The 23,638-nt window shown below is 46.2% G+C and overlaps 1 protein-coding gene across 1 annotated transcript; it reads left to right on the plus strand.

Moving 5' to 3' along the window:
• The first annotated feature begins 20,541 nt into the window (after positions 1-20,541).
• LOC142302340 (uncharacterized) lies at positions 20,542-23,421 on the plus strand. The gene is made up of 3 exons (XM_075343401.1): positions 20,542-21,371; positions 22,165-22,602; positions 22,834-23,421. Exons 2-3 carry the CDS (start codon positions 22,165-22,167, stop codon positions 23,419-23,421), a joined length of 1,026 nt encoding a protein of 341 aa, XP_075199516.1. The 5' UTR covers positions 20,542-21,371.
• The last annotated feature ends 217 nt before the right edge of the window (positions 23,422-23,638 follow it).

A 23,638-nucleotide genomic window follows, 5' to 3' on the forward strand; every position in this document is an offset into this window, starting at 1 on the left:
CTACATACTTGCTGCGGCTGGGGGTTGAGCCGGGCTTCCTTACACCTGGGGGTCGGCTCCTGGCCCCAGGCTCGGCCCATTTAAAGGACAGCGTCGTGCAATGTGGCCCGCCTGGTTGCAGTTGCGGCAGATCGGTTGTCCTGTTGAATCGTACCGGTCTGTGTCTCTGCCTCGGGTCGGCGGAATCCTTCTCTGTCGCATCCATGGGACGTCCTCTGGGCTGGAGGCCAACTCGATTTTCGCAGGCGAGGGGGTCATTTGTAGAGACTGCACGGTCTTGGCAAGGGCAGCCACAGTCTTGGTCAGCTCCTGGACCTGTTGTCTGAGCTCCGCAGTGGGATCCTTATCCAGGGACTGCGCCTCAGCCCCTGCAGTGGCTCGTGTTGCAGGCACCACCCCGGGGTACGTGATAGCAGGAGGCCGGAGGGGTACTGGGTCATTCGGCGTAGATTCTCTCAGTACCCTGATGGCCTGGTCCTTAAACTTGGCAAAGTCCAGAGCAGGGTTCTGCAGGACCAGGATACGCAGCTGGGTCCTGTGGGCATCTGACAGGAGCCCCTCTATGAACTGCTCAGTTAGGAGTTTGTCTTCTTCACGTACACTCTCTGGGTCCACCTGTTTAACTGCTTTCAGGGCCTCTTGCAGGTTTAGGGCATAGTCCCTTATGCTGTCTGTGGCCCGCTGCTTGCACCCAAAGAATCTCATCTTTATCTCTGCTGCGGTGCGAGTGTCAAACGTACTCTTTAGCTTGGCCAGTATCTGGGCTGCTGTCCCTTTATCTGTATCAGGCCATGACTTCGCTTCACGCTGGGCTGCGCCGGCTAGCTGTCCCATTAATATGCCCACCTTCTGGCTCTCAGTCAGCGGATACACCCGGAATAAGCTGTGCAGGCTTTCTCTGAAGTCACTCAAGGTATGGGACTCCCCGGAGTATTGCGGCAGCCATTCTGCTCCCGGTATGTATGGCATGGTGATCGGCATTACCGGCGCTACAGTGGGGGCCGGGGCGACGGCGACTGGGATTGCTTCTGCTGGTGCTGCGGCGTCTTGGGCTATGGCAGCCACCTGCCCTCCCTCTGAGTCGGACATCTTCCTCCCCCTTAGTGAACCTTACCAGGCTCCGTTCACTTTTCAAATTTTCTTCCGGGTCGCGCGGGGTTAACAGCGCTCTGCTCTGATGGCGCGCTCCCTTCGCGCTCTTTGTCAGGCACGCCCCCCTTCTTCCTGCGCTCGGCGAGGCTAATGGCGGCGGTGGTCTGCAGCCAGTACACAGTCTTTTAAGCACAATTCCGGCAGGCGCACAGTACCCGGTGGGACCGGGCACGAAATCCTGTTCGTGACGCCAAAATTGACTCGCCCACCCCAGGGCTATGGGACACCCGGTGCCGGGCCGGACTAGTCCGGTGGTAGTCAGTGGTGGCTGGGCCCGGCTCCGTGGCCCTGGTGGGTGTCAGTTGAATATGTGGCTTGCTTGTTAATGGTTGTGTTCGTGACGCCACCTGTGGCATGCGGCTATTAAGCCGCCGCTGCTGTGTGAGGCCTCCGGGATGATGATATAGCAGCTATGGTAGTACTGCTCCCCACAGGTGGAGCAATGCCCGGGGCACAGTTGGTGCTTGTGAAAGTCTATGGTGCTGTGTGACTAACACGGTGCAGGGCCGACAGGCGAGGAAAGAATCAGGCACAAACAACAGTCTCTTTACCTTTTCCTCTTTTACTCTGGGAACAGTCCAGTCCTGGGAGACCGTTACAGGTGGTGATGGGGATCCGGTCGGCCTGGAAGTACTTGGGGTGATCTTTCTGGCCAGCTGAGTATGAGGCCTACTCCTGTACCTTTCTTGGTGATGATAGGACCCTGCTTCTCTGAATCCAGCAATGGCCCTCTTCGCTGCTGGGACCAATAGCACGTCCCTTCCCTCTGTAGGTGGCTGCGCAGGCCCACTCCCTGGTGCTTCTCCGCTGGGGTCCACACCGGGCCCTGATGCTGCAGCTGTACCTTGGATGTGTCTGGGCCAGGGGCTTGCAGCTCCCCTGCCCTTCGGATTCGGCTACCAGGGACGGATTTTATACCCTGGCAACCACAGACTCCGATGTCCGAGTCTCTCTGCTGCCTCTCAGCTACTACTGCTTCTCTGGGCCAAACTGCTCCAGCTCTAGGCCCCAGATTCACAGGACAGCTCACTCTGTGTCTGTTCACTTCTGCTGCTCCCTACAGACTAACTAACTCCTCCCCCAGGTCAGGCTTAAGGAAGCTCCCTGAAACTTCAGGTTCAGAGCTCCCCCTACTGGCCTGAGGGAGAAACTGCGGTGGATGTTAACTTACTGGCCAGTAGATTTCCCCATTACCTCCAGGCTCAGCATTAACCCTCAGGAGGGCAATGCCGTTGTGGCGACCAGGTCCTAGGGCGCCACAAGTCTATTGCAATGTGCAGGTTCTACAGGACGAAAATAATCAATGGATGTCTTGGCACATATCAACAGGGAACTATGACTCTCCATCAGCACTTGATGTGCCACTATCTGGTCATACAAGAAAAGCAAACAGGTGAACAATATGAGCAAGGTTCCTACTGTTCCTCTTATAAGAGCTTCTCTGGTTGCCACACCACATCTTCATGTAGCACTTGGTCAATGTTGTCATTATTTACTACATGTTGCATGCAAACTATTCATCCTCCTCTGGTGCACCAGTATTGTTATCTGATTGTGTGGCCAGGAAACAACAATATAATCCGTTTTGTCTACCAATTCAATTTTCACCTTTGCAAGCTGCTGATGGTGCATTAACTGTCATCACTTAATGAATTCCATTGACTTTTGGAAAATCATTGACAGGAATTTTCATACCTACATATTCAAGTAGCTCAGTAGGTTTCTTTCCTTCTATATATGACAATGAAATATTTGCTATGGATCTCCATTAGTAAAACCTTGGATGAGACCCTGGTTTATCTGTGGCACCATGTTTACATTTATGATAATCATATTGCCAAGAACGAAAAGACCCTAAATTGCTTGACACCAGCATATTCTCCTCATGGGTCTATAGCATAACAGAATAGATAATAAAGACATTTGTCTAAGGTACACCCAAAACAAATATATCGCAGGTTCTGTGGTTTTGAGGTTTTTTTGTTTTGTTTTGTTTTTTTTTAATTTTCCCTATTTAAATAACTTAGAAAAAAATAATTAGGCCAAAAAAAAAATAGCAAAAAGGAGTACAGAGAAATGAGTGGGGGTTTATTAAAGGGAAGGTATCGTGGTTTTTTATTTTTGTATTAAAAATAGTGATTATGAAATCAAGTATTTCTAATACAAAATGAAAATCGCAGCTTATTTAGTTTTTATGTAATTCTTATTTTACTGGAGGCACTGGGGGCTGCCATGCTGGATTTACCGTGTGTGTAACGACAGTAACTCCTTCCTTTATGGCAGCCCCTGTGCATAGACTCTGATAGTCGTGCTCCGACCCCATGCCGTACGTTACAGTGGGCGTCTGCTGTGACCTGGACGCGCCCCCTGGGCTGTCCAGAACACAACAGAGGGAGGAGTTCAGCGCCATTATTGTGAAGCTCACAGCGTGTGCTGTTTGCTCCACTTTACCCCTGTCACCCGCCGGGATGTGTGAGTACGGGCCGCCTCCCCTCCCCTCATTACTGTCTCCGATGACATCCCATCCCTCCGTTCTCCCCAGCCCCTGCTCTGCCCCAGCTACTGACGCCGCCCCTCCCCCCCGCCATTACTGTCTCCAATGACACCCCCCTCCCTCCGTTCTCCCAAGTCCCCGCTCTGCCCGCTGCCCCATCAGGGGTGATTGTGAGTGTGTGTCAGCGCTTGTGATGCTGTGCAGTGAGCTTCCAGGACCTGCAAGAGGATCACATGGGAAGCATGTGATATCTCCGGATGTTGTGAGTGTATGCGTGCGATTGTACAGGTATGTGCGATATCGTGAGTGTGTGTGAGTGTAAGCGATCGGATGTGTGAGTGTAAGCGATCGGATGTGTGAAATGTCGGCCGGACGCAGGGGAGGATGGCATGCAGCACAGCTGCCTGAAGCGCCCACCGGAGGTCACAGGGAGGAATGATGTGAAAGGTGTGTGTGTGTGTGGCACAAGGTCCCCATCAGGGGTGATTGTGTGTGTGTGTGTGCGTGTGTGTGTGTGGCACAAGGTCTCCATCAGGGGTGATTGTGTGTGTGTGTGTGCGTGTGTGCATGCGCGCGCCACTGCATGTGAGCACCTGTGTGTGTACCGGTGATACTGTCTGCAGGGTTGTGTATCTAATCCTATCCTGTGTGATACTGTCTGTACGGCTGTGTATCTAATCATGTCGTGTGATACTGTCTGCTGAGCTGTGTATCTAATCCTGTCGTGTGATACTGTCTGCTGAGCCGTGTATCTAATCCTATGTTGTCTGCTCCTGTCTGCACGGCTGTTTATCTAATCCTCTCCTGTGTGATACTGTCTGCAGGGCTGTGTATCTAATCCTCTTCTGTGTGATACTGTCTGCTGAGCTGTGTATCTAATCCTATCGTGTAATACTGTCTGCAGGGCTGTGTATCTAATCCTATCGTGTAATACTGTCTGCATGGCTGTGTATCTAATCCTATGTTGTGTGATACTGTCTGCAGGGCTGTGTATCTAATCCTATCGTGTGATACTGTCTGCTCAGCTGTGTATCTAATGCTATCCTGTGTGATGTCTGCAAAGCTGTGTATGTAATCCTCTGCTGTGTGATATGGCCTGCACGGCTGTGTATCTAATCCTATCCTGTGTGATACTGTCTGCAGAGCCGTGTATCTAATCCTATCCTGTGTGATACCGTCTACAGAGCCGTGTATCTAATCCTATCCTGTGTGATACTGTCTGCAGAGCCGTGTATCTAATCCTATCCTGTGTGAGACTTCCATTCTTGGGGATTTAAGAACTGAAATACTTTGATCTACATGTTTGAGTGAAAACAGCAAGCATTCTGACTACCCTGTTCATCCACCATTGTAATTCATCCAGTTTTTGAATTTCAAACCTACCATTTTTCTTTAAAGATAGATATTTGAGGTTGATTATAGCTATTTTCTTTGATAATCTCTTCATGAAAAGACTTTCTAAAATAAAGTGTTTTGATAAAACATTTTGACAAAATAGTACTTTTCAAGGTGTACAAATTGTCTAAAAATATAGCTGATAAGTTAAAATGTCAATACCAGCTTTAAACCAAGAAGTAAATTTGTGCTACATGCAAAACATGCTATTATACTTTTTCTGTTAGATCAGTTTCACTTTAAAAAAAACCAAAAACTTAGCTCATTAGAAAAAACAACCAGGTCAAAGTGAGGTGTAAATACAAATTTAAACTTGTGGTTTATCTGATTTTATACTGTAAAAAAATGATATTGCAAAATGCCAGCAAAATAGCTGGGCTCAGATTTTTATTGTGAGTTATTTTTCCCTATACATATCTTGTCCTATTTAGAGATGAGAAGAGTATACAATTGTATTTTGATTAGGTAAACTTGTGTGAGCTACGCTGTCATAACATGTTTGAACAACAGTACAACCCCTTTTGAACACCCCCATTGTAACCAGTAACATAAGAAAAAAGCATGCTTCCCTATTGGACTGGCACTGCACATTCCTCTGAGCGCTTTGTCCCTGTTACGTCACCACCGGAGTCCGCTCCATCAACTTCTACTCCGATCGCCAGGTGTCGCCGTGTTCCTGCCGTGGATAGTGCTGGTGATGGGAGAGGAGTCGATGCCAGCGGCGCCGGTGGGCGCAGGCTCCGCTCATCTACTGGTCTGGGTTTCCTGGGGATCTGCAGTGCCACTGGCTGACTGTAGGTGGCGGGTGTCTCCCAGGTGAAGTACCATCATTCAGCTACAGCCTATAGGAAGACACCGCACCCTTTTTAATGCCCTTTCTGTCTGCTGACTTCTGCCAGAGATAGTTCTGAAAATTCTGGCTCCTGTTTCGTCCTGGTCTGTGATTTCATGTGCTGATTACCACTTGTTTCCTGACTACCTTCCTGCCTGCTGTTTTTGTACCTCGCTGCCCAATCCGGTTTTGACCTCTGCTTGTTTCTGATTACATCCTTGCCTGCTGAGTCTGTCCCTGTTCTGCAATTCCTGGTTTGACCCTTCCTGATAACTACTCTCTCAGACTGCAGCTTGCACAGGTAGTGATGTCCAGGGCCCTGTGTAATTCCAAATCCCTGTATAGGTGTTAAAGGGTTTCAGGGTTCTGGGGTCCTGCTTGGTGAGTGGCTTCCCTCTAGCCTGTCCATTACAGCCCTTCTGAGTCTGTGGATCCAGGCAGGCGTTACAGTTCCCCAATGATTCTGAAACCTTGTTTATGCTCCATGAGTGCTGAAGCCTATCAGCAGCTCCTCTCATGAGGTGGCAGGGGATAACAGGGGAACGGGGCTCCTGTACTGACCCTAAGGCAAGGAGACCTTAGCTGTCTCTGATCCCAGAGATACGTTTGAAGGTGACGATATCTGGGCCGGCTTACTAAACCTGCTCCTGATTAGCCCTGATCCTTCCTACCCCAGGGGATAACTGAGCCAGGACAAAAGCATGTAAAATCCAACAGTGATAGGGAAACAGGGAAAACCAAAACCTATTCACACAGCATGCTCGCACATAGTAATCGGACAAGTGACTAGGAAGAAAACTAAAGCAGGGAGGAGATAACTGACTCTAAAGAATCTGAAGACTCAGTAGCAAAGAGAGACCCGGAGACAGGACCAGAGAGTCCAACCCCACAGAGTTCACGCTGCTGTCACCCAAGGTGATCTCTTTAGCTCTTCTAAATATGGGATAATCTCCCCATCTGCTCCTGGATACCAGGGGCAGACCGGAGAATCCTAAATACGATCCATAGCATATTTATATCACGCAGGTAACGGTTTGATACAAATAATTATACATAAAACTCAATATACTCAGTAGTAAGCCAATACTCAGCAGCATTTCAATAGACAATCAAGGTCCTTAATCAGACAACCATTCCACTTCTGTGGATAGATGAAATTGCTGTTGGCAATGATATAGCAGTCCTCAGTATGTTGTATACACCGTTGTATATGGATGGTGAGCCTGGTGATTTTGCCTCGACGCGTTTCCCCACAAACAATGGTTCTTCAGGAGGCTATGAATATAAATATAGTCCATCAGAGATCCCTCCATTATAAAACAAAATACATGAAACACAGAAGATACATAATTTGCATATACTTGCCCATAGAAAAAGATGAAAGATAAATAATCAACATCAGAGATGCAGTTCTGTCACGCTTCCCAGCTCCCGTGCCACACTTCCCGGCTCCCGTGCCGCGCTCCCCGGCTCCCCTGCTGGGCTCCCCGGCTCCCGTGCTGCGCTCCCCGGCTCCCGTGTCACGCTCCCCGGTCCTCCGCTCCACAGCCTCCTTGCCCCCTCTTCCTCACCTGCGCCCCCCAGGCGTCCTGGTCCCCGCTCCCGGCACCCTTCCGCGACTCTGAGCCCTCTGCCTGGTCCTCCTGCTTCTTCTGCACCACTCCCTGCCCTGGCTTCTGGCACCCGGGCCTCGCGCTTGCGTGTTAGGGCGCGCACGCGGTCATTGACCCTTTCTTAAAGGGCCAGCGTCCACTGACAGGAAATTACACACACAGGTACAGGGTATAAAGGGGTTTCCTTTCCAAGTGGGCGGGGCCTGTTCTTCGTGTTTAGTAAGCTAGAAGTCAGGTCCCCCTGTGCTTTGTCTTGTACTGACTTGTCTGTCTTGTAGAGCCGCTCCTGCCTCGCCAACCGGTCCTGACAGTTCCAGAACTCCGGACGGTGACTGCCCGCCATCTCATCAGTCCCTACCGTCTCCGATCCCTGGATCCGTGTGGTGACCAACCTCCTCGCTCAGCTGGTTCCGGATTCTGCCTGACATCATCCCGGCCTCCGAACCTGAGCTTCGTCACCCGGACTACCTTCAGAGACTCTGTGGTCCCAGGGACTTCTTCACTCCGGTCCTCTGAATGGACTGTCCTGCTACCCGTAGTGCTCCGGCTACCGGGCACCTTGCCCTTGGTGGGGTGCTCAGTCCAGTGGATCCACCTCCTGGGCCTACCCGTCCTCCTGGTCCTAACAAGTTCCATGGTGAGCCAATCAATGATAATCCTGCCTTGGGCACAGTCAATGCTGTAGAGATTCCACCTTCAGCAGTCAGGGAGGCACCATGGAAGTGCATGTCCGAGTGGGGTTTAAATACCTACTCCCAATTAACCTGAATCGCGTTAAGCGTCAGTAAACAATCAAGCAGTGATGTGTGACGTCACAACAATACCATCGCGCATGTGCGGGTCGCCTAGCAGCAAGGAGCATCATAAACAATCGCGTGACAATGTTTACATCTGTCGCGCGCATGCGCGGACCTGCTACGGAGCGCCACAATGATCAAATAGTGGGCCATTCAAAATCCAATCCCGCGTATGAGCCCAGCGGGCGCCATTACGTTGAAAGTCACATAGACAGATCAAGTCAGCGCTGGAACAATAGCCGCGCCCAGCACACAATCGGAAGAAGCGTCCAATAGGTAACGGACACGTCACTGCTTAAGATAACATAGCTATTATTTCCGTATTCCACTGTTATGGAGCACAGACCAGTGGAAGCAGGATAACCAGATATACGGGCAGGTATATACATTTAGATACCAACAACTTAGCAATTACACAAGTGTACACATCATTACAAATACATTTATAGTTTGCATACTTAAGTTTCAGTAACCATGACAGATATACAATATACATATCATTCGGATTAGCAACCCAAATACAGCTGTAATGTAAATATATATAGAATTCATTAGGACAGTATATAAAAATATTAAGATAAATATAATCTGTCAATACAGACAATCCCGAAATAGGGAATTTATTGTTCCCTTGAGTATGGATTGCAGGGTCACATAAATCAATAAAGGGCAATCAAGTAGCTATGAGGGGAGAAAGCACGTGAATGACAGTTGTTCATTTAGTCCCTTCAGTGTCATTGAACCCATCCTAAAAATCCAAGCTGCCTGCTTTTGTAAAAGTACCCTATCAAAATTACCCCCTCTCACATTTGGTTTGACCAGTTCCATCATTGCAAAACTAACATGTCTCAAATCACCCCCATTCACCGTGTTCATATGTCTCGCAATGGGAGTATCTCTCCCATTGCGGATATCAGATAAGTGCTCCCCTATTCACTTTTTAATTTCCCAGAATGCCTTCCCCACATAACACTGGGGAACGCAATTTTTTAGGAGTTAGGTCAGACAACTGTTCTTAATTAATTTTTGGATGCTGAATCCAGAAATGTTCTCAGTTTTTTTCTATCACGTCAAGTTTTTGAACTATAGGATTTTTGTCTTCTCAAAAATATGTAAACTACTGTACCTAAAAAGTGTTTGTTTTTTTTAAATAGTACAAATATGAACAAAAAATGAAAAATATAAGAAATAGACATGACAAATATGTTTTTTAACACTATCATGTTTTTTACAAAGTATATATATATATGCAAGTATTTAAGGTAAAAATGTACATTTATAGCTTTTTCTGGAGTGTTTAACTTGAGGACAATCACGTTTGATGCTCCAGCAATAGTCAGCCATCATATGTATATCCCATCTACCCTGATAACGGTCTTCCATAACCTTCAAATCTTGGTGAAATCGTTCACCTTGCTCATCGCTAACAGCACCAAGATTTTCCGGAAAGTTGGCAAGATGGCAATGCAGAAAATGTAGTTTAATACTCATGTTGCAACCAAGTGCTTTGTAGCTCTCCAATAGTTTCTGAACAATTTCTTTGTAATTACTTGCAAGTGTATTTCCAAGAAAGTTCTTGAAGACGTCTTTGAATGATAACCAAGCATTCTTCTCAAGATCTGACATAGTCCCGGTGAAATGTTCATCTTTGATGAGCTGTCGAATTTGTGGACCATCAAACACACCAGCCTTGATTTTTTCAATGGACAGTCCAGGAAGTGCCAACATGATGTACTTAAAACAGTTGCCGTCAGTTGGCAATGCTTTTACAAATTGCTTCATGAGACCTAGTTTTATGTGCAGAGGTGGGAATAGTATATTCTTCCTGTCTACAAGTGGCTGATGTAAAATGTTAGGATCTCCAGGTTTAAGACCAGATCTCGGAGGCCAATTCGACTCAACCCAATGCTTTTCTCAAGCTCTGCTATCCCACATACAGAGAAAACAGGGATACTTTGTGTACCCACGTTGCTGACCAAGAAGGAAGCAAACCATTTTAAGGTCAAAACAGATGATCCAATTGTGTGTGTCATATTTCAATAACTCAATAACTTTCTTTACATCTCCATGTTCTTCACGAAGAGAGACAGAATGCCCAATAGGGACTGCACCAAATAAATTGCCATTGTGTAGAAGGACACACTTAAGACTCCGCTTTGAGCTATCAATAAACAGTCGCCATTCATTTGGATTGTACATTGAAAGCCCTAATTCTTGTAGTAAACCAGGAATATTATGGCAAAACACAAAACCGCTGTCACACCGAAAGTACTGCAAAAATGTACTTTCTCTAGTACGAAAGTATGATACCTTCGCTCCTTGTTCAAGTAACTGTTTCTTATTCAGCCTTGATGCTAGTAATTCTGAAGCTTTTTTTGATAAGCCCAATTCACGTGCTAAATCATTTAACTCGTGCTGATCAAATCCCTTACGAACTGAATCCTTGTGAATTTCAAATTCTGCATCATTGCTGTCACTGTGTTCGTCAACATCACTCAGAACTTCTAGAGATGGTAGCTGTTCGAAAACTGGCACTGGAATTTCAGCTGAAAGAGGCATTGTTCTGATAGCTGACGGTAGATTTGGATATTCTATTTTACTTTTATTTTTCCTGTTAAATCCTGATGTTTTCACTAAACAGAAGTAACAGTCTGTGGAATGACTTTTTTGCTCTCTCCACACCATGGGGATACCAAATGCCAACTTTTCACGTGTTCCTTTGGTCCACATCCGTAAACTCTCGACACACTGCTTGCACACTATGTGAGGGGCCCATGGCTTATCTTGATCACTGAGTTTTACTTTAAAATATGCAAAATATGCTTGTTTGACAAATGCACTGATGTTTGCCCTTTGAACTGGAATGGTGAAAACACCACAAATATAGCAGAAGGAGTCAGGGTTGTTTAGGCATTTACGACGAGAGGAAGAAGGAGCAGACATGATCTGAAACAAAGGAAATATGTACATAAGTAAATAAAACACTGAGATGGAAAGTTACAAGCTTTGAAAACTAACAAAGAAAAAAATCATAAAAGATATATAAATTACAACTAAGCGCCCAATGTAAAGAGAAAAGCTATCACAAATCCTATTTATTCCTACTATGATACATTTTATGTGTAAAGATATTGATAATTATGACGTATTGTGAGCTGCACACACCTCTCACCACACTGTCTCAGTTGTGACCACTCTTAGGCTATGTGCACACGGTGCGTTTTTCTCGGCGTTTTTGCGCGTTTTTCGGGTGCGTTTTTGGCCTCAAAACTGCATGACTTTGCTTCCCCAGCAAAGTCTATGAGTTTTCATTTTTGCTGTCCCCACACAGCGTTTTTTTTCAGCTGCGTTTTTGTGGTGACCACAAAAACGCAGCATGTCAATTATTCCCGCGTTTTTCACTGCGCTTTTCATCCATTGAGTTCAATGGGATGTTGAAAGACGCAATGAGAAACGCAAATAGCTGCGTTTTGGTGCGTTTCTAAGACTAAAAACGCAGCTATAAACGCAGGAGGTGGGTAGTAAAGTGACGTGTACAGGAAGAGGATTCCTTCTGTCAGTATATACAGAAGCGTGAATCCTCCCGGTACCGTCACCGCCGCTTCCACCTCCCGTCCTGTGCATGTATGCTGCCGTGCGGCGCCATGTACGGGCAGGAGATGGAAGCGGCTGCGAAAACAAAAGTTAACAGTAGAAAAAAAAAAAAAAAGTTATACTCACCTGTCTGCAGCCTCGCGGTGCCATGCCCGCTCCCAGATCCTCTCACGGTATCGCCACCCCCGCTCCGGCTGTGTGCAGACGGCCGGGAAACCTCCGATGGATGCAGGACCTGGCGATGGATCACCTGATGGAGTCACCTGACGCATCAGGTGATCGTAAGTATCGCGGTGACGCGGGCGCCCGGCCGGTATCAGCGGATGCGTCAGGAGACTTCATCCCTGATTTACCGGCAGCTGCTGCAGCGATCGGACAGGATCAGACTCCCGCCTCATCGCTGCAGGAGCTGCCGGTAATCAGCACATAAGTGAGTATTATTTATTTTTTTTTTTTTTGCACCGATGCATCAGCTGATTGTATAATCGGCTTTTATACAATCAGCTGATGTATGATGTGATTCAGGCACTTGATCCTGACACATCATCTGATCGCTTTGCCTTCCAGCAAACCGATCAGATGATATTGGATCCGGATTGGACGGCGCGGGACCCTAACCCAGGATTACTGCGGAGGGGGGTTTATTTCAATAAAGATGGAGTCACTAATTGTGTTGTGTTTTATTTCTAATAAAAATATTTTTCTGTGTTGTGTTTTTTTTTTATCTTTACTAGAAATTCATGGTGGCCATGTCTAATATTGGCGTGACACCATGAATTTCGGGCTTAGGGCCAGCTGATAATATACAGCTAGCCCTAACCCCATTATTACCCGGCGAGCCACCCGTCACCAGGGCAGCCGGAAGAGTTGGATACAGCGCCAGAAGATGGCGCTTCTATGAAAGCGCCATTTTCAGGGGTGGCTGCGGGACTGCAATTCACAGCGGGGGTGCCCAGAAAGCATGGGCACCCTGCACTGTGGATTCCAATCCCCAGCTGCCTAGTTGTACCCGGCTGGACTCAAAAATTGGGCGAAGCCCACGTCATTTTTTTTTTAAATTATTTCATGAAATTCATGAAATAATTTAAAAAAAAAGGGCTTCCCTATATTTTTGGTTCCCAGCCGGGTACAAATAGGCAGCTGGGGGTTGGGGGCAGCCCGTACCTGCCTGCTGTACCCGGCTAGCATACAAAAATATGGCGAAGCCCACGTCATTTTTTTTTTTTTGGGGGGGCAAAGAAATCCTGCATACAGTCCTGGAAGGAGGATGCTGAGCCTTGTAGTTCGACAGCTGCTGTCTGCTCTCCTGCATACACTATTGGATGGAGGATGCTGAGCCTTGTAGTTCGGCAGCTGCTGTCTGCTCTCCTGCATACACTATTGGATCGAGGATGCTGAGCCTTGTAGTTCTGCAGCTGTCTGCTCTTCTGCATACACTAGTGGAGAATGAAGAACACATTGAAGAAGGAAATGACATCAGACCTTTTTTTTTTTTGTTCACTGATAAAAAACGCATAAGGACGCAGTGAGCAAAAACGCAGCAAAACACAGCAAAAAAACGCACCAAATCGCGGCAAAACGCGTGCGTTTTTTGCCGCGTTTTTTCGACGCAGGTGCGTTTTTGTGCGTTTTTAGCGGCCAAAAACGCACAAAAACGCAGCGTCAAAAAGACGCAGCGTGTGCACATAGCCTTACAAGTTGCCACGTAGCTCTATATGAGTCGAATTGTACTCAGATAACAAGTCTTATTACAGAAATCAGTGCAATTGTGCTTCTATGGCAGGTAAGTTGAGGAGGAAAAACTTGATGTGATAGAAAAAAACTGACTACATTTTTGGAATTAGCATGCCAATTTTAGTATAAATCAGCTCAAAAACCTAACTCAACAGAAATTTTTTTTCAAATTGTTCCCCAGTGTAATGCAAGGGACAAGAACATGTGGCTCTATAAATAACCCCAGACATACTGCAGTTCCCAAAATCTCTTAGAAAAAATCTCCTGCCATTAGCTGAGCTGAAAAAGGATTTGCATTAACCCCTTAAGGACGAAGCCAGTTTTGTCCTTAATGCCCAGGCCATTTTTTGCAATTCTGACCAGTGTCACTTTATGAGGTCATAACTCTGGAACGCTTCAACGGATCCCGGTGATTCTGACATTGTTTTTTCGTGACATATTGTACTTCATGATAGTTATAAATTTAGAACGATATTTTTTGCTTTTATTTGTGAAAAAATCGGAAATTTGATGAAAATTTTGAAAATTTTGCAATTTTCAAACTTTTAATTTTTATGCCCTTAACCCAGAGAGTTATGTCACACAAAACAGTTAATAAATAACATTTCCCACATGTCTACTTTACATTAGCGCAATTTCTGAAACAAAATGTTTTGGGGTTAGGAAGTTAGAAGGGGTCAAAGTTCATCAGCAATTTCCCATTTTTTCAACAAAATTCACAAAACCATTTTTTTAGGGACCACATCACATTTGAAGTGACTTTGAGAGGCCTAAGTGACAGAAAATACCTAAAAGTGACACCATTCTCAAAACAGCACCCCTCAAAGTACTCAAAACCACATCCAAGAAGTTTATTAACCCTTCAGGTGCTTCACAGGAACTAAAGCAAAGTGGAATGAAAAAAAGCAAAAAATAAAATTTTACCTAAAATGTTGCTCTACCCCAAATTTATTCACTTTTAGAAGAAATAACACAACAAAATGAACCCCAAAACTTGTTACCCACTTTCTTATGAACGCGCCAATACCCCACATGTGGTCAGAAACCTTTGTTTGGACAAATGGGAGGGCTCGGAACAGAAGGAGCAATATTTGAATTTTGGAAAGCAAATTTGGCTGAAATAGATTGCAGGCACCATGTCGCATTTGGAGGACCCCTAAGGTACGTAAACAGCAAAAAAACACCACAAGTGACCCCATATTGGAAACTAGGCCCCTCAAGGAATTTATCTTGATGTTTGGTGAGTACCCTGAACCTCCAGGTGCTTTACAGAAGTTTATAACGTTGAGCCATGAAAATAAAAAAATAAAATTTTACCACAAAATTGTTACTTCAACCAGGTAGCTTTTTTTTTCACAAGGGTAACAGGAAATAAATCACCATGAAATTTATTGCGCAATTTCTCCTGAGTTTGTTGATATCTTGTATGTGGTGGAAATCAACTGTTTGGGCACACTACAGGGCTCAGAAGAGAAGGAGTGCAGTTTGACTGCAAAATTGGCTGGAATCAATAGCGGACGCCATGTTGCATTAGGAGAGCCCCTGAGGTGCCTAAGCAGTGGAGGTCCCCCACAAGTGACCCCATTCTGGAAATAAGACCCCTCAAGGCTTTAATCTAGGTGTATATTGAGCATTTTGAATCCACGAATACTTCACAGAATTTGATAAGCTTAGGTTGCCATATTGAAATTTTCATTTTTTTCACAAAAATGTTGATTTAGCGACACATTTTTCACTTTTTCAAGAGGCAACAACAAAACGTGTACCCCACAGGTTGTTATCTAATTTCTTGTGAGCGCAGGGATACCCCACATGTGGCCAAAAACCTTTGTTTGGATAAATGGGAGGGCTTGGAATGGAAGGAGCACCATTTGAATTTTGGAAAAGTTGAAGTAAATTGCGCGCACCATGTCACATTAGCAGGGCCCCTTGGGTACCTATACATCAGAAACCCCCCACAAGTGACCTCATTTTGGAAACTGGACCCCTCAAGGATTTTATTCAGGAGTATAGTAAGCATTTTGAATCCACAGGTACTTCACAAAAATGTTGCTGTAGCAACAAATTTCTCACTGTTAAGGGGGCTTTACACGCTGCGACATCGCTAATGCGGAGTCGTTAGGGTCACGGAATTGGTGACGCACATCCGGCCGCATTAGCGATGTTGCTGCGTGTGACACCGATGAGCGATTTTGCATCGTTGCAAAAACGTGCAAAATCGCTCATCGGTGACATGGGGGTCCATTCTCGATTATCGTTACTGCAGCAGTAACGATGTAGTTCGTCGCTCCTGCGGCAGCACACATCGCTATGTGTGACGCCGCAGGAACGAGGAACCTCTCCTTACCTGCCTCCCGGCCGCTATGAGGAAGGAAGAAGGTGGGCGGGATGTTCCGGCCACTCATCTCCGCCCCTCCGCTTCTATTGGGCGGCCGCTCAGTGACGTCACTGTGACGCCACACGGACCGCCCCCTTAGAAAGGAGGCGGTTCGCCGGTCACAGCGACGTCGCCGGGCAGGTAAGTATGTGTGATGCGTCTGCGCGATGTTGTGCGGCACGGGCAGCGATTTGCCCGTGTCGCACAACAGATGGGGCGGGTACCCACACTAGCGATATCGGGACCGATATCGCAGCGTGTAAAGTAGCCTTTAGGCTATGTGGCCATGATCCAGCGACACGGCGTCTAGTACACAGTGTCAGCCTCCTGCAGAAATGTGAGTGTTGTCCACGGGAGAACGCAGCTGCCCATGCCCACGATTTGGGTTCAGGCTGCTGTGGACTTTAGTTTTATTCTACCTGCAAAGAACACTCATCTCCGCAGCATAAATTGACATGCTGAGGCTCGGGAAGCTGCGCCACAGGTCGGTTTATGCTGCGGAGAAAAGAAACACAGTGGGCACGGGATTTCTAAAAATCCTGCCACTGTGCTTCTACTGCACAACGCAGCGTTATGGACGCAGGGAAAACACTCTGCGCCCAAAACGCTGCAAACCCTGATTGTGGGCACACAGCGTAAAATGCTACAATGGATGAATGGATAGATGTCAAACATATATAACGTCCCACCCCCCTGCATATTCTAAGCTGGCGCCCTTTAGTGCCTTTCATGTGACACTAAAGGATGCCTAGCCTTGTATTTAGCCCAAAAAAAAAAAAAAAAAATTAAAATAAATGACGTGGGGTCCCCCCTATTTTTGATAGCCAGCTAGGGTAAAGCAGACAGCTGTAGCCTGCAAACCACAGCTGACAGCTTCATCTTGTCTGGTGATCAATTTGGAGGGCTCCCCAAGCTGTTTTTTTTTTTTTAATTATTTATAAATAAATAATTAAAAAAAAAAACAAACGTGGGGTCCCCCCAAATTAGATCACCAGCCAAGGTGAAGCTGACAGCTGGGGTCTGGTATTTTCAGGATGGGAAGAGCCATGGTTATTGGACTCTTCCCAGCCTAAAAATAGCAGGCCGCAGCCGCCCCAGAAGTGGCGCATCCATTAGATGCGCCAATTCTGGCGCTTCGCCCCAGCTCATCCCGCGCCCTGGTGCGTTGGCTAACGGGGTAATGAATGGGGTTGATACCAGGTGTGTAATGTCACCTGGCATCAAGCCCAGCAATTAGTTATGTCACGGCGTCTATCAGATACCCGACATAACTAATTGACAGTAATAAGAAAAAAAATTGACAACAAAAAAAAATTTATTTGAAAAAACACTCCCCCAAACATTCCCTGATTGACCAATTTATTGAAAAGAAAAAAAAAAAATCCACTATAATCCATTTGGACGTCCCACGTCGCCTCTGGACCTTCTAGAATATGGGGGACACGTTCAGGGAACGTATCCCCCATTTTCTAGGAGGGCAGACCCTCCATTTGAGGAGAGTGGGTGCAAAAAGCTGCACCCACCCTCCCCGGGTCACAGCTGCACAGTGCTGAGCAGCAGCCAGCGTCCTGAACACAGGAAGCTGTCATCTGCTCGGCACATGTGACCGGAGTCTGCAGAGAAGGAGGAGGGGGCCGCGGGGGATCAGCGCTCCGGTATGTATGACACCGGGGGACACCAGGGGGGGGGTAGGGGGGGACCCGGCAGGGCCTGGGGAGCAGGTTTCTGTCGTATGTGTTATGGCACATACGACAGAAACCATAGGAACACTGTAAATGCGGCCGGCGCGCTGCTGTGCTCTCCGATGCGCGCGGCCATCTTGGATTTTCGGGAGGGGGTTGGGGGTCGGGGGGGGCACTTTGGGGATACCGAGGGGACCGGAGGGAACCGGGAAAAAGATTTATCTCCCATCTGGCATGTTTGATCATGCCAGATGGGAGATAAATGATTTTTTACCGGCGCGGTCATTTACTATAACTTGATGATCGGTATACGGTGTATACCGGTCATCAGGTGAGCGGGGACCGGAAAAACCGGCCCGAATCATGATCTCCAGGGTCTCAGCTACCCCCGGCAGCTGAGACCCCGGAAATTTTCTGACTCTGGGGGGCGCTAGACCCTTTTTTCCGACCGCCGTTTTAAAACGGCAGAAAGGAATAAGTACCCTTTTTTAGTGCCGTTTTAAAACGTAACGCGGTCGTAATGGGGTTAATCAATGGACTTGCAGATACTACAATTGCCACATCTGAAGAAGCCGCAAATATGCCTATCAAGCCACGTACTTCCGGACGCGGGCCCTGATACATGCTATGGACCAGATTGTCACCTATAGTGCGTCCATGCCTATAGGTGATTCCGGGATTATCCGGAATAAATTTGGTCAGATCAGGGTCTGCTTTTAGGATACTCCAGTATTTTTTAACTATCCCATAGACTCTCTCTGATTGTGCATCATAGTTACCTATCATACGCACTAACTCAGAGTTTGTCTGTGAAGATCTTGGGGTCATAAGGGAATGCCTATTGACATTTTTAACAAATCCTAATGATTGATTTAGAATCTGCTTGGGGTAACCCCAGTCCAAGAATTTACCAAAGAGATCAATTGATTGGGCCCTTAAGTCCCTATCCCTGGAACAGTTACTGCGTATCCGCAGGAACTGTCCCTTGGGGATTCCTCTCCTAAGTGGATAAGGATGATGGCTATCCCACCTTAGGAGGGAATTTGTGGCCGTAGGTTTGTGGTACGTAATGGTGTTTAATTTACCATTATCGTCCTTACAAATGGTCAAATCCAGAAAATTAATAGCATGGGGACCCACTTACCAGAGACAGGTGCAGGGGAAAAATGTACCAGAGAAACAGACTGGCACTGGGATGAAGGGGACCAGGAGGCAAAACCAGCCGGCCTCGGGCAACCAGTTAACATCCCAACGTGAGTAAACCAGTTGCACTGAATACCTGTCTGTACGGAGCCACTATGTTCCTAATCGACCTACCACCTTTAAAACCCTCCCTCGCCACTTTCATGCTTTTCATGACTGTGATCCAACATCCCTGAGAGTCAGGGGCATTGATGTCATACATGGGGGGGCGAGGGGTGGGAATGTATGCAAAATATTTGCCCAGCGTGAAACACGCTGGATTTATACCTTAGGTACACTGTCCCCGAGGGGGCTTAATGAGCATCTGAGTTTTGCGCCTTTCTTACGATGACTGCTCTCTTCTCTGACCTTCCTGGTCTTTGTGCCTTGTTTTTAATTTTATATATTTTTTGTATATTTTTATTTTAGATTCACTGATTTTTTCTGCTGGCACTCTTCTGGAACCACATTTCTGACATCGAACATCGACATGGAATTTTTTTCATATATTGATTACCTTTCTTCTTGTGCCACGACTGGGACATCTGAAGCAATATTGTATACTCTGTGTTATACTTATGTTTGTCCATCTTCTATTTTTATCATGGAGTTATTATATAATGATTATTTCCCTCTTGTGCCACGACTGGGAGATCTTAATTAACACTGAATATCTTGTGACATGAAGTTAATGTATATCATATATTGGTCATTTCCTTCCTGTGCCACGACTTGGGATGTTTTTTGTAATATTGAATACTCTGTGCTATAATATATGATCTCCTTATGTGATATACTGTTTATATCTATTTATTTGTAATTTTGATCTTGATTATGGATATGGAGTTCATATATTGTGCATTGATTACCTTCCTCTTTGTACCACGACTAGGACACCTGAATTAATATTGAGGGTTTGGGGTTATAATTAGTGATGAGCGAGTATGCTTGTTACTACTCGGTACTCGCACGAGTATCACTGTACTCGGGCTACTCGGCGGGGACCGAGAAATCTCGCGATACTCGTGCTGTACTCGTGGTATTCATCCCTGCATGTTGGCGCTCTTTTGAGAGCCAGCCCTCATGCAGGGGTTGGCTGGCAGACCACTGCAATGCCACAGCCCTGTTAGTTGTGGAATTGCAGTGATTGGCCGGCCTGCACAGCGTGACCGAGCCTTTATACTGGCGGGCGCGCTGTGCTCTGCTCACAGCCATCCAGACAGTCAGTGCAGGGAGAGGGTTGCTGCTTCAGGGAAAGGTTTGCGGCCCTTTATAGTTAGTTCCGGAGCAGGGCTGCAAACAGTGTGACCAGAAGTCCTTCTCAGGACTATTATAGTTGTATACAGGCAGGCAGGGTATAGCCAGGTCGGAGTACAGTAGCAGAGTCCTTCTCAGGACTATTGTTGCTGTATACAGGCAGGGCATAGCCAGGTCGGAATACAGGTTAGTGACCAGAAGAGTCCTTGTCAGGACTATTGTAGCAGTATACAGGCAAGCAGGCAGGCAGGCAGGGTATATAGCCATTCCTAGTGGTGACCGTATACCAGCCTTTATCATATCTTGGGCTGGTGTACACAGTCTAAAACAGTCCAGATAGTGTCAGACTTCTCAGTAAAGGTCCAGTCACACATAACGAGATCGTGAACGAGATCGCTACTACGTCACACTTTCTGGATCGTTTATGAGTCGTTGTTGAAATCGCATGTTGGGTGTCACACATAACGAGTTTATGAACGAGCATGCGTCCCGTATAACGATCTTTGAAATCGCTGGGACCCTGTCACACAGCTACTATGTTAACGATTCCAATCCCATTAGGGGCGTAGTAAAATGCAGTGAGTCACGTAGGCGTGCATTTGTGTCGCCTTTTCCGCTTTCATTGGCGGCCAATACTGCGTTCTGATTGGGCGGCCGGGCGGGCGTCGCCTTTTCCACCCCCTCCGCTCTGATTGATAAGGACCCTGTCACACAGCTACTATGTTAACGATTCCAATCCCATTATGCAGTGAGTCACGTAGGCGTGCATTTGCGTCGCCTTTTCCATACCCTCCTCCGCTTTCTTTGGCGGCCAATACTGCGTTCTGATTGGGCGGCCGGGCGGGCGTCGCCTTTTCCACCCCCTCCGCTCTGATTGATAAGGACCCTGTCACACAGCTACTATGTTAACGATTCCAATCCCATTATGCAGTGAGTCACATTTGCGTCGCCTTTTCCATACCCCCCTCCGCTTTCATTGGCGGCCAATACTGCGTTCTGATTGGGCATGCAGGGGGCGTATCTAGCGGTTAAATTTTGGATCGCGTCCACCCTTTGTCACTTCTTTTGCGCTTTGCTTTGAGATAGAACCTGCGTCTCCACCCTGATTCCTTCGTCCATTGTACCCGGTCGCTTTGTTGGTGTGTTTTTCGGATCGAAGCCGCAGTTGCACCTGGAGTATCCTTGCAGTGCTGTCGAGTGTCGGTGAGATCGTATTTGCGATTCCGCTTGGATTCTACATTGATATACACTTCTTTGAAAAGGTAGGTCTTTTTTCTTGTTGGGGGGGTGGGCTTTTTTTTGAATAATGTTCTTGCTGTTAAGATATATGTTAATATTTATTATGTGAGTTGATTGCTGTTAGATATATGTTAATAGTTATTATGTGAGTTAAAGTTGCTGGCTTTTATCTGTGCGTGTATAATGCCTTTTAAAGAGGGGTCTCTCCATAGTGCTGTTTGTAATGTGTCCTATCCTAGCATTGCTGGCTCTTTTGTCTCTCATTAAATAAAATATAGAAATGTGGCACTCCTTCTATAGTCGCTGGTGCTTGGATAGGGTCCCACCCCAGATCAAAAAATGAAAAAAATCCAGCACTCAAAGCATTTAACTGAAATTGTTTTATATTTTATTCATGGATCTCTGTAATTATTAAAGACGTTTCCGTCATCCGACCTTCATCAGTTTACGCATAAAAGGTTCTGTAGAAATATATGAAAAAGCTGGACCAGAGGAAAAAGCTGCCCGTCCCGGTCTGCAGTCAATGTCACATACTGTCTACAGAACCTTTTCTGTGTAAACTGATGAAGGTCGGATGACCGAAACGTCTTTAATAATTACACAGATCCATGAATAAAATATAAAACAATTTCAGTTGAATGCTTTGAGTGCTGGATTTTTTTCATCTTTTGTCTCTCAGCTACAGCCGCCATTTTGTGTTTCTGCCACACATAGGGGCGGCCATTTTAGTCTCTGCCACACCATAACCAAAAATTGTGATCGGTTTATTGCAACTTCTTTTATGTTTACATATAAATTTTTCATTCTTTATTTCAGATGGCTTATTATAACAAAGAAGACTTTGTGCGTGAGCTGTTGGATTTGTATCAATCACTGCCCTGCTTGTGGAGAATCAAATCCACAGAATATTCAGACAGAATAAAAAAACAAGCCGCCTATGCCCAACTGGTGGATCTTTTTAAAAAACACAGTGGAGGCGAGGCGGTGGATGTCAAAGTAGTAAAAAAGAAGATCCAAGGCTTGAGGACTGTATATAAGAAAGAAGCAAATAAGGTGGACAAATCAAAAAAGTCAGGGGCCGGCACTGACCAGGTATATGTTTCTCCCTTGTGGTATTTCAATCTCCTGGAATTCACAAGGGACCAGGAGCTACCACGAATGATGGAAAGCTCCTACCAAAGAAACGTAGACCTGGAAGCAGACATTGAAAACGATGACATCCCGATCGATGACAACACCTCCGCTGTTGTAGATGTAAGTACCTTATTTGCTTCACGTTACATAGTATTCAAACTTTTTATGTACATGCCATTGAGGAACACAAAATAGTAACTTATTGTTGCCATGATTTATTGTGCAGTTTGGAAATGTTATCCCTTCCAGTTCAGATAAGTACACTCCAATACAATTTTGTCACACTTTAATTAAATTTACTAACTATTAATGTATGACTTTTAATTAACATTTATTTTTCTGTTCCCGCAGAACCCTCAGACAGATATGGTGAGGCCCCAATTGAATGAGAACCCCACCACATCGAGCGAGCCTATTGTGGAGGATAATGAGGCACCTGCACCCTCTGGTGAAATGCGGCGAAGACAGTTACGCAAAAAGAAGGCCAACACCCCTGTGACATCGGCTGAATTTTATTCTTTGGCAACCCAACTGCTATCACAGCCAAAAAGCACCCCAGTCGATAGCTTTGCCGCATTTGCATCGGACAGACTCTGCAAATTGGATTCCACACAGAGGGAGCAAGCCGAAAGACTGATGTTGGAAGTCCTAAGAAAGGCAGGCCGAGGAGAACTGGATGACAATGACACGATATGCAAGAAGAACCAGTCCCATGATTCTAATACATGGATTCCTCGCCAGCCCCTGCAAAGTACACCGAACAGGATGCATCCACCACGCTTGCAGCTTGACCACCCCCCACAGTATCCCCCCCCACAGTATCCCCCCCCACAGTTTCCCCCCCCACATTATCCCAGGTATTCAAATGATTCATTTTTAAGCCAACTGTCATCTCCCACCCGGCCTGAATATGTCCACCAATATGAAGACGGACACTAAATTTTGTTATTGTTGTTGTTTTGTTATTTGAAATTAATTTCAATTGATTGTTATATTTTCATTGTAATAATAAATTTATGTTGTTTCAATCTTGCTGCCTGCGTTACTTAATTCAGCATATGGTTGTGATGCCCTGGCAAAACACGGTAGTTACAGAGATTGTACCATACTCCACCCTCATTGGCATACCACCACACAACCCACACACTCATGTACA

Source organism: Anomaloglossus baeobatrachus, chromosome 4, assembly GCF_048569485.1.
Source record: "Anomaloglossus baeobatrachus isolate aAnoBae1 chromosome 4, aAnoBae1.hap1, whole genome shotgun sequence".
NCBI classification, from domain to species: Eukaryota; Metazoa; Chordata; class Amphibia; order Anura; family Aromobatidae; genus Anomaloglossus; species Anomaloglossus baeobatrachus.